Source organism: Squalius cephalus (assembly GCF_949319135.1).
Source record: "Squalius cephalus genome assembly, chromosome: 18".
In the NCBI taxonomy this organism is placed as follows: Eukaryota; Metazoa; Chordata; class Actinopteri; order Cypriniformes; family Leuciscidae; genus Squalius; species Squalius cephalus.
Genome location: NC_137139.1, coordinates 12,417,945 through 12,430,479, shown reverse-complemented (window position 1 = coordinate 12,430,479; position 12,535 = coordinate 12,417,945). Strand labels below are relative to the sequence as shown.

Here is a 12,535-nt window from a genome sequence, read left to right as displayed (position 1 = left end):
TTGTCGATGCACTGAACAATGCCTACTGATCCTAACCAAAATCGCCATGGTTACCTCCTCAAGCAAAAAACTTCACATTTAGTTTATAGTCGTTCGAAACATAGGTTACCAAACCTCCCGTAGTTCACAGCCAGTGTTTTATCAATGTTCACTCCTTGCTTTTGAGATGTTCTGATTGTAATCTGTACCCTAAGGCAAGATCTTCAGCTAATAACAGCATTATAATTCACTCTCCTTGACATGTTGCAATATCTTTACGCAGCGAGACGCGCGTCAGGGCAACATGGTGTCGCCGCAGGTGCATTTCTGAAAACGGGCATCCATGAAGCGCGTAAGCGGCCTCCACGCATCATTAGACAAGCATCTACGGAGATAACCCGGCCGTTATCAGTCGCCTGCGTCCTCATACCTCCCACTCTCCGTTTTGCTAGCGGAGTTTACGCATCTCCGCTTCGCTCCTCCTCCAGTTGGCCATCTGCACTGAATCCGCATCGCGCTCTGTGCGTCCGCAGGTTGAAGAAACGCAACAGGTTATACGCGCGTTAATGAATCTGAGAGCGTTCTCGAGAGGGCGAGATGTGGGAACAAAATAACTGATTATACCAACGATAGCGTTTCACTCATCACCTATTTGGATTGGCTCGTTTATTTGTGTGAAACTCTGCGCGAAAGTTCATCATGGTTTCATTGCTGGATTTAAGCGCTCTTGTTCTGTTGCTCGTGTGGGGATATTGCGTCCTGGCGGACACGGTCTTTACAAACTTTACTCTGGACAACGAGGTGCACTCTAGTTTCATCCACCGGCGCTTGAAGAGCCAGGAGCGCCGGGAGATGCAGCGGGAGATCCTGTCAATCCTCGGGTTGCCGCACCGGCCGCGGCCGCACCTCCACGGCAAGCACAACGCCGCGCCGATGTTCATGCTGGATCTGTACAATGCCATGTCCACTGAGGGAGACGAGGAGGGCTTCTCGTACCCATACAAGCCCGTTTTCACCACTCAGGGACCGCCAATCGCGACACTTCAGGACAACAACTTTCTGAACGACGCGGACATGGTCATGAGTTTTGTTAATCTAGGTAAGATTGGCACGCGCGCACTGACAGTCCTGGGATGTCAAATGCCATATTTTAACCTTCTTTAGATTGTCCTAGGAAACTGCACCCACCAGTGATTCTCCCACTGAAACCATTTAAGATGCATCAATACTTGTTTAGGCTACAGTGCAAATGGTGTACAGACTCTTATTGGGTCATAATGTGTAATGATAATAGGCTAATTCATTACTGATGGAGTTTCATTATTTGAGTAAAAAGAAACACTATTGGACTTTGACAAAAAAGGGTCAATTTAATGAACTTTATTAAGGAGCTCTGTGATACTTGATTCTGATTGGTGAACTGATTGGTCGAATATTTTTGTTTATAAACCGGATCGTTCTAGTCTTCTGATTGGTCGGCGTGGCCTTGCAGCTGTGTTATTTTCTACAATATGGAACAGCTATGACGCGAAACACCTGTTCACCAATCACAGCATTCTGTTATGTCAGGCAGGGACTATATCTTCTAGCGGATGGAGGCCCCTTCATGAGTTTGCTTACTAAAACTGTCAGGCCACAATATTTATGTAGTAATCGTTTGATTAAAATCCATAAAGCACTTTAAGGCTTTTAAAATTATCTCATAATTTACTCACCCTCAAGCCATCCTAGGTGTATATGACTTTATTCTTTCAGTCAAAAACAATTGGATATATATATATATATAATCCTGGTTCTTCCAAGCTTTATGGTACCTTAGATTTTAAAGCCCAAAAAAAAGCCCACCATAAAAGGGCTCCATACGGCTCCAGTGGGTAAATAAAGAGCTTCTGAAGTGATGGGTTTTTGTAAGAAAAATATCCATATTTATAACTATAAACTATAATCACTGGCTTCCGGTAACGGCTGTATGCGAGTCGCGTTCTGGCTGAAAAGTCTTTTAGTCATATACACCTAGGATGGCTTGAGGGTGAGTAAATTATGGGATAATTTTCATTCTTGTGTGAACTATCCCTTTAAGAACACGCTAAGGACTTATGATGGAAATAAAAATGAAAGTGTTTTAGGAGAAAATCACATCCAGGGGCCTTTAGTCCCTTTGCACCCTATTATTGAGGCACCACATATTTTGGGATCAAACTTGATAGTTTTACAAGAAACAAAATAAAGCTGCATAATTCTTAAAAATGTTTGTTGAAAAATGTTTTTGACAAAGAACTTGTCACAAAGTGTGGTTCCAATAGCGCAACTGATTTTGCAAGACAAAGAGCATCTAATGAAATTGCAGAGCTTAAATGTGAAATCAGATTACATCTGATAGTCCGGTCAAACAATAGCACTTTTTAAGTCAAAACTTGCATTAAAACATTTACTCCGATTGATCCTCTGTCTCTTCATGTTTTTGGCATTGACAGGAAAGACCTGCCTCAGAAATCAGATAATAACAGGGCTGAGTGAATAATAACAGGCCAAAGAATGGGGATTTTCCCCCCTGAGAGTCTTAGATATTTTATTTGTTACTAGGCCAAAATAGCATGCATAGTTCTCTCCTCCATTGTTTGTTTGATTTTATTAGGCCACTTATCTGCGGAACGTCTTAACCTTGGCATGATTTCCAAGCCTCTGATGCTGGTGAACGCAAACCTATATTTGCATTGTGTGTTTTGGGCAGTGATAATATGGCGCTGTCGCATTCCCAAGCGTCTGCTGTCTCAGCGCCAGCTGTGTCCTTCGCTAATATTCAGGTGTTCAGGGTTGGCTGTCTGGGAGCTCAACAGTCTCTTTATCTTCAGTTTTTTTTCTCTGCAGTAATGATATCAGCTGACAGAGGCACAAGTGTTTTGCTAAGTGCAAAGTACGTCTCATGACTCGTTTGTTCAGCAGTGAGGAAGCCTATGGGGCCGCTCACACATATTCTTGCATACAAAAGCGACAATGGAATAACCCTTACAAAAAAGCAAAATGATCATGGTAGCCATAGTTTCTGCCAATAACATTTATTGTTGCTACTATAAAACTATGACACATAATATATAGGCCTACATAGTGTTAAGAATATTTTCACTTTGATTAATGTCTGTTTTTACCACCATGGTAGCTACAGTAGTTCCAATGTTTTATTATAAAAACAATAACTGTAATAATGACTCTTGTATTTTTTGGCAACACACGAACGGTCCCAGGTCACCATTAAAGTAGTTTTTAGTCATCCACCTTTACCTCCACGTAAAGTGTAATCTTTGACACTGCCTAACTTGGCTTGGCTGAATGTTTCATAAGTACCTGGCTTGTCTTATCAACAAGCCTGTTAGTTTCCTCATTAAAGCGTCATCATCTGCACACTAGCACAACACTGCCATGCGAAGTGTGATTTATTGTCTGATAAGAGCAGTTATGTTGTTAAGGGTGTGATTTGTAACGCTGTTTATTGGCAAAATGGGTTGGATGTAATAGTTTAGTGGTGATCTGAATTCTTCTTAAAGTCACCATGGGATACGGCAGTATTTATTATAAATGATTTATTCATGCACATCATATATATATATATATATATAATATTTAAATTCATGTGCCCTCGTAATCTTTAATCAAAATAACCTCTTGCAGCAACATCTCATCTCTTCTCTGATGATGTGTTTAGTGATGGAGTGAGGGCGGGGCAACCTGTCACTCACAGGAGACCCACCAATAGCAAACCACAACCATCCAATCAATTCCCCATGGACAAAATCAAGCCCGCCCTACATTTGTTCTTGTTCCAGAAGCTGTTTCACACTGATATACGTCACAATAGGGAAGAAAAGAATATCGCAACTTCCATTTCATGCTGACACTATAAAGCCATCTTACCCTCCTGTTGTTCCAAACCTGTATGACTTTCTTTATTCATGGAACACAAAAGATATTTTGCATATACAAATACAATATTAAAAAAAGAGAGATTTAAAAAAAAAAAATCATACAGGTTTGGAATGACATGAGGATGCGGAAATGAGGACAGAATTCTAATTTTGGGATTAAGTATCAACCTTCTTAGTATTCCTCAATCAATTCATTATAAGCAATATAATAATAAAAAATAAATAAAATTATAAAAGAATGCCTGTTTACGCTTTTGTAAAAATTGTATAGGGTCGCTAACGACCCAAGGTGTGAACAGTGTAAGTATACCTTTTTTAGTGACTGAAGAAGTGTAATTCACCTTTATTCCTCAAGGTGGCAATGTCTGATACACAATGATGAAGTGATATTTCACTCATAGTTACCGCAGGCAGAAAACAAAAGAATAGGAAGAATCATCAGCAAAACTTGAAATGGCTCAGTGATTTACTGCAGAGCAAGTACTGAACTCAATCAAATATTAGTGTCTCTGTCACTTGATGGTGGATCTGGAGAAGAAGCTGTCAGTGATCAAAATATTGATTTGGAAGATTTTAAAAATGATAGTTTTGAGAATATGTTTGAGATGGCGAATATGAGCAGATGCTGAATGTACTGGAAAATGAGCTCTGATGAAGACAGTGATGATGGTATTAAACATCTGCTCAAACTGAACCCTTCCAAGCTCCAAAAGTTAACAAAATGTGCTTTATTTTATTCTTCTGTAATTATTACTCTAATATCAGGAGAGTTTTATATTATCACAACAGGTGGAGATCCATCCGTGTTAGATATAGATCCGGTTCGCTAAAGTCCCGGATATGTAATAATGATTGGCGAAACATTCATGCATTTAAGGGTTAAAAGAAATGATTAATCTGAAAATGACTAGTGTGTGTGTGAATGTGAGTATATGTCTACAAAGAGGGAGGTGACAGTGTTTCCTATTCTGAAATGTGTAATTATCCAGAGGACTGCTGTATTGTGCCTATTTTGGACAAGCACTGACACAGATGGATTTGACCACAGAGGCTTGCCTCTCTTTCTTTCTGCTCTGCTTTCTCTCTTCCCGAGGAGAGACATCAGCTTTTAATCAAACAACCTGCTGTAGTCACTCCGTTCAACCAAACCAAACTGCCACAGCACACCTTTTATATTAAATAAGCTACAATGTCAACAGAGACTTCACCCTTGGGCATTTTGCAGAAAGAATGTGCAGACATGTATATATTTACTTAATTTTCACAATGGTGGTTACATAGTTCCTATATTGTATTAGGCCCACAGAACACTGCATGAATGCCATACGATATAAGGGTTTTGCTTCTTTCGCTGAATCTGTGATACATAAACCTGACAGTCGATCATAACAAAGATGTTTCACATAAGCAAAGCGAACACAAGGAAAACAAAAGAGTTCACAGAAAAACCATATGCGATCCAATAACATCTAAAGATTTTTTTTAATGTTTACTGGAATGGGGTTTTCCCCAAATCCGATAAAATTATGAAATTCCATATTTAGATTTTTTTGGGGTATTTTTTTTGTTAGAGATCCTCTCAGTAAAGAAAACATCGCTCTCTCTTGTAACTTGCAAAGTTTTATTCTTCAATCAGAAACCTTATTCATGCATTTTATTAAAAGAAAGAAAGAAAAATAGAGCACACTTTTACAGGATCTGATTTTCTGTGTCATGGCTTTGCTAAAACAAATGCATGTCTTCACGATGCATTCGCAGCATGTTCTCTGTGAAAGAAAAGCTGCTTTGTGAGTTCAGTGCCTGAACCTCGTGATTTGATCAGACTTATTGAATCTTTTCGGAGCCAATTTGAGAACTGGCGAGCGTTTTACAATTTTATGAACACATGCCATGTTTCAGAAGCAACAGAAGTGTCAGTATCTGTGTCTTGGCTTCCTTAGTGCCAAGCCAGTCAGTGACTTGACAGCATTTATTGTGTATGAATGCCATCATGCTTATGATCTAGAACAAATTCCAACTCTTTACATAACCGAACGCATATTTAATGTTTAATATTCTTTTCTCTCTCTCTCTGAATAAATGGATTCATCTCAGCTAACAGGAAACACTCTCAGAACTTTGGCTAATGTTCTGGCAAGGTTCTCTCAAAGTTATGATTATTACAGTAATGGTTATAGAGTGAATTAGTGCTAGTCCACTTTTTCAGCAGTGCTGGTTCCGGAAGTATTTTTTTCCATTCATGTCTCGAATTTCAAAATAGTCTTCGTTAAAGCGTTATAAGCCATGAACCAAGCCAACCAGCTACAAGGTGAATCATAACACTACAAACTTTGATTTGAAGCAAAAAAGTATTTGAAAATCGAACAAAAATACGAAGGTTCAAGACTGTGTGACGGTTTTAGAGTTGGAAAGAACTACAATCCCATGATGCATTGCGAACAGCATAATCATACTAAAAATAATGGAGAAATATAAAACTACTCATTTACAAATGTTGATTATATATATAAAAACAATATATGTTAAGTAAAAATGTCTATGTTTTAAATTTTATATTCAAATATTTAAGTATTTTGAGAACGTAGAGAGACCGACCCGATCATGTACTTTTCAATGCTTCATGGGAGTGGGCGGAGCTAAACAGCTCTTTTGCCTTGTTTTGCTTGTTTCGACTTTCTGATTGGTGTAATTTTCAATAGCATCATGGGTAATGTAGTTTTTCACCACAAATTCCGCTGTTAAACATGAAATTAAAACTAAGTTGAAATAATGCTGGTTAATGGCTTCAACAAAAGCAAATATTATCGATTATCAATCTCATAGCTCACAGTAGGGCAGTCTTTAAAGGTGTATACTGTAAGTTATCATAAAAAATCAATTTCTCTGTGCAGAAAATGAATGGAGTTTTTACTTCCGGAAACCCGACTGTTGCGCTCTATAGAACATTCGTTGAAGGTTATCTGTTGTTTAATAATGCTCTCAAAACAGTACCACAAAAACGTAACTTATACATCATTCACGGAAGGTTGGATATTCATTAACGCTTTTTAAATGTTACATTCAAAATGAACGTGCAAAATGATAAAATGGAATGTTCTCTTAACGTTCGCATAAAACGTTCATTTTCAACATTCAGAAATAACATTTTCATAACTTAATATAAACGTTTGCTAAATGTTCTTTGGACATTAGCTGGGATACAGTGAAAACATACAGTAAGTGAATGGACATTTTAAAACAGATTTACTCTGTTAAACTGCCTTTGTCTTCTTACCTACATATACATTTCAACTTGTTAGACTACTTCTTCAGATGAAGCAACCTAATTGTTTCTCATAAATGACTGAAAGAAAGTGTACACCTTTTGCCCTCCATCTTGATTATTCGTACTCTTGCCTTCTGAATGACGCTGGGTGGCATTCGCCCCTTCTAAAATATTATGACAACAGTTGTGGATCTGATTTCACAGATACTCCTCTGAAGCACGGTGGGGAGGTCTGCTGAACGACAGGCTCTAAAGAAGCTTTGTTTGACATGGCCAGACCCTCTTTATACCTACAAATGTTTCATAAGTCTGGGGCACAGTTTACGACAGACATGTGGGTGTCTCGCTGCTCCAAGAGAATGAATCTTTTTTCGTCTGTCAAATAAAGTGGATTTCAATTCAGCGCAGGTGTGACTCGCTTAAACTGTTTGTAGTAACACTGGAGGCAAAGGCTTTGTACTTGGCTTTCAGAGTTTTATAGAGCCAGCCATTTCTGAGTTACATGTTTGTGACTTGAGTAATGTTTAAGATATAGTTTTGTTGCCTTTTGATGATATTCAATATGTCTACCCTTGTGAAAAAGAAGTGTGCTTAATATTATTGAATTTTTAACAACTGTACTTGCAGATAATATAATATTAATAAAATAAAAGGACACTTAAGTGTAACATTTTTGTCATTTACTCACCCTTATGTTGTTCCAAACCTGTATGAGTTTCTTTCTTCTGCTGAACACAAAAGAAGATATTTTGAAGAATGTCGGCATCCAAACGGTTGTTGGACCCCATTGACTTCCATAGTATTTTTTCCATATATGGAAGTCAATGGGACCTTGGGCCTGTTTGGTTGTCTATTCTTAAAAATATCTTCTTTGTGTTCAGCAGAAGAAAGAAATTCATCCAAATTTGGAACAATTTTGGTATCTATCACTTTAAGTGTGCGAATTTTACAATTTAAGTTTTAATCAGACTATTTTAATATTCATCATAATACTGAGTATATCTCCCAGCTCTAGTTGTGTAAGTCAGATATGTTGTGTCATTTGAGTTCCCCTTAAAGGGCCTGCGTCTTGTTAGGTTTAGTGATAACAGAGATGTTACTATGCGCCGTGTGTAGTGTGTAAGTGGGTGGGTCTCTGATTAGTTTGGACCCCAGGGCACGGGACATTTTATCTCTGAGTCAACTTAGTAAAAATCCCAGCTGTGTAAATGGCTTACGGCATGTATGTAAAATGTAAATGCAACACGCCGCACGCAATAGTGAACAGTCAACACTGCGAAGGGCGTGTGAACGCTCAGGGATCTAGAACATTCAGTGTGTGATTTACAGGCACTCGGATACTAATTAAATAAAAGCACATGATAGCTCAACTCAATGTTGATGCCTAGCAGAATGTTCAGGCTGCTCTTTTCCAAGGACTTTAAGTAGATGGTGACCATCAAGTATCTCAAAATACTTTTAGAAAAATGGTCTAAACATCTTTGATGATGCATTCTTTACGTCTTTTGCCTTTTGTGTGATTAATGATGTACTGGTAAAAAAAAAAAGAAAAAAAAAAAGAAGATAGACCTACATTAGAAGGTATAGTGTCTTCAGTGTCCCTTGTGAAAAACAACTTTTAAAATTCACTTATTACAGAAATAATAGATATACTTAAGGACTGAATGTAATGTTTTCAGACACTTAATTTCATGTTAATAGCAATTAAATGAAAATGTATGCAATTATGCAATTAGTTGAACTTGAGAGTGCTTTTTTTAAAGTAGGACTTAAGTACATCTTTATTTGTAATTACATAATTACTTGTATTGTCTATTGAAATACAATTAAAGTGTATTGCCAAAATGTACTGATAAGCATTTATGGTAAACTAAAATATAATTTAATGTCATTTTTATTGAAACTTGTATGTCATATATTTTATATATACTTTTATTTACACATTTGAAATTATGAAGTTGCAATTTATTACATTAAAAATATATATAAAAAAATATGAAATGCAAATATAACATTTGTTTTACTATGTTAATCAACACATCAAAATAAACTTATTTAAAGCACAACAAAAGATTAGCCTATTAAAACACAATGATTTAAAATTTACTATAACATTTTTTTCTTTTTGAAATTATTACAAAGTGCATTTTTTAAAGTGCACAGTGTCGTGAAAGTGTACTCTCTTTAAGGACACTTAAGGATCCTTTTATTTCAGAAATATAACAGAATATTAGCTGCAAGTACAGCTTTTAAAAAATATATATCTTTAAATATTTGAAGAAAGTGTACATTTCGAACAATTAAGTGCACTTCTTTTTCACCAAGGTTCCCATATTCATGAGCACGGCGGATATCAACGTTGTCTTTAATTGAGTCTGTCAGACCACTTTGTAGTTCATTCTTTTAAAGTCGAAGTTACATTTTTAGATGAGGTGTCCCTATCCTGGCGCGTCAGGACACATACAGGCATGTCCACAGCCAGACCTGTAATTCTGGCTTGCATTGACCTTTGAAATAACTGAAATCATTTGGCGAAGTGATATTAAGTGAACTACTTTAGCCGTGCGTTTCCCTGAAAATAATTTCACACCTTAGAACGTTCGTCAACCAATCAGATTCAAGCATCCAACAGCCCTGTTGTATAAGTAGGCTATATTTCGTCAAACACAATTAACTATAATGAATGATGAGAATCAGATCTTAGCCATACTAATGTAGCCTACAGTATCTTATAAGGCAATCACAATGATGTTGCCTACCTGTTGAAACATTCCTCAATTCGGATGTGCATCTATAGCTGCTTTCCGACCGGAGGAACCTTTTCACAGTTCCTAGAACTATTGGCTAAAGTACCCGGATGTCGGCGTGTTCGCACCGCAGGAACTAGGAACATTTGTAGGAACTAATTTGGGTCCTACTCTACCCGTGACGTTAGTGTACGCTGATGACCGAACGCACGCAAAACACCAGCACCCGCCATTTTTAAAACAGCTAGAATGTAAACACACAGATTATAGCCTATATATTTACTCCATAAACTAACTATACAGACATGGAAAACAGTGATAGATGGGTCTCTAAACCTTTATGCTGAAGAGAAAATCCAACGCAACTTTGAGGGGACCAAGCCAAACATGATTATGTTTATCTGCCCAGCTAGCAACACTGGACATCAACCACACGGCATAGGCTAATAACCTTTTTTCATATACTGTCTAGTGTCTACTTTCTATAACAGTTCTATCTGATAAGATATTAAACAGTACTGTTAGACAGATCGCTAACTAATAAACACAGAGAATGCGAGCATTGTTTGCTCTGGCGTTCTCAGCGCTGCCAAAATAAAGGTCCGTCGCGCCGTCAAAATAAAAGTCGCCGTGCTTGTGTCACTCCCTTACCCCTCCTACCAGTTCCTATGGCCACTTGGCCAGTGCGAACGCAAACAGCAAAACCGAGTTTGGGGGAGAGAAGTTCATAGAACTGTTTAGAAGTGGACAGTTCCTAGAACTAAGTTCCTATAACTACTTGGTCGGAAAGCGGCTTATGTTTTGGAACAGACCAAGAATTTAGCTTTGACCAACAGTGTCTCAAAAGCCAGGTGCATTTCACCAGTTTAGTCAAAATCAACTTCCAGCAGTCTGAGAGTAAGATGGAGTGGGGTGAAATGAGTTTGACCTGACCTGACCCCCGCCGTTACCACAACGCACCCCGACACTTTCCACACATCGGCCGACCCCGTGCTGAGAGTCCCGTCGGCTGGGAAAGGCCCGTCTGCTACCTGCCACGAGAAAGAGACGTCATTACCCCATCAGTTTTTTTATGGGTCTGTTTTCCGTCTCTCAGCCGCACTAATGCGTTATTTAGAGCGTTAGTCATCGCTCGCTCTCATGCAGTCCTCTGGCTAGCGTGCAAGTGGAATCTCAGATAGATGGATGGATGGATGAGAGAGAGGAAGGAAGAAAGACTTAATACCACACTTGTGTGGGGGGGTTGGTAGCTATTAAGCCTCTAATAGATTCCTCTTCTTTTAATAGGTCACATTTACATCACAGTCTCGGGAAGATTCGTAAAATAAAACACAGCTCCGGGCATCATGAGCCACACTTCGAAACATAGCGAATAAAGGTGAATGAATGTGTGTTTTAGCATTAATACTTAGCAGATGTTTAGAGATGATTAAGAAACTCTGATGATTCACCGACTCTGATTCACCCTCATGTCACGAAACACCAAAAGGTACAGGTTACTATTTTTTAAAATACCATTTTCAAGAAAACGACTCTTTACAAGTCATGTTGTGTTACCATCATGTAAAGGGTAATAACATATTTTCCTTACACCTTGAATACATTTGAGTTATAAAATCTTAAAGTCCCCCTGTGGTGAAAATCAAGTTTTTAATGTTGTTTATATGTCTATGTGGTGTTTTTAATATACTTTATGAATTCAAAAGTCAACACCTTTGCTGAGCATTTTCTGTAGTGAACCAAAGTGATCTCAGTGATCTCAAAAACTCGGTTTGAAATCGCTGTTGTTTCTGACGTCAATGTGTCGTCAACGAGTGGATCTCTGAGCTGGTGTGAGTGAGTGGAGGCGGGGCTAATTTGCATATCCATAGAACCGCATATACTAAATGAGGCAAGGGTGTAGAGTTACATTCAAGTTATTCAAGTTACATTCAAGTTAAAGGGGTGGTTGATTAGGATTTCACTTTTTTAACTTTAGTTAGTGTGTAATGTTGCTGTTTGTCTGAATCCGATTTGAATATAAAAGGCTAAAAGTTTTTGACATTTTCAGTGCATGTCTGTGCGAGCTGTTGAAGCTCCGCCCTCTGTGCCGGGAGCAGAAGCTCATTTGCTTTTCAAGGAACAGACACAAAACGGTGCTTTTTGGCCCACCCTCAAAAAGTGACAGTTTTAACATGCTGTATAAAAATATCTGGGGTATTTTGAGCTAAAACTTCACAAACACACTCTGGGGACATCAGAGACTTATTTTACATCTTGTGAAAAGGGCATTATATCACCCCTTTAATGCATGACAAAAACATCTTTCAAAGGAAAAAACATTTCAATATGCCATTTTGATGATCAAAGATGAGTTTTATAGGATACAATTATTGACTACAGGGGGACTTTAATAATAATAATAATAAATATTTTTTAAAAAGTTTAAGTTTTTGGGGAGTTGCACCACATGACATTTTACAAGCTATGAAATGACCCCCCCCCCCCCCCCCCCATGGTTCTGCATGACTTTTAAAAGATTAAGAATCAGCGAAGCAGGTTTGCTGAAATATTATATCACAACAATATAAATAATGCCAAACTGCTAGATAAGGTTTTTTTTTTCTTTAAATGAGCTTTTTTTC

General features: G+C 37.9%; 1 protein-coding gene across 1 annotated transcript in view; it reads left to right on the top strand.

Moving 5' to 3' along the window:
* Positions 1-205: 205 nt before the first annotated feature.
* bmp7b (bone morphogenetic protein 7b) overlaps positions 206-12,535 on the top strand; it is a 60,557-nt gene continuing 48,227 nt past the window's right edge. Inside the window, exon 1 of the mRNA XM_079849578.1 lies at positions 206-1,078. Coding sequence (XP_079705704.1) covers positions 679-1,078 — 400 coding nt within the window. The 5' untranslated portion in view covers positions 206-678. The remainder of the gene's footprint in view (positions 1,079-12,535) is intronic.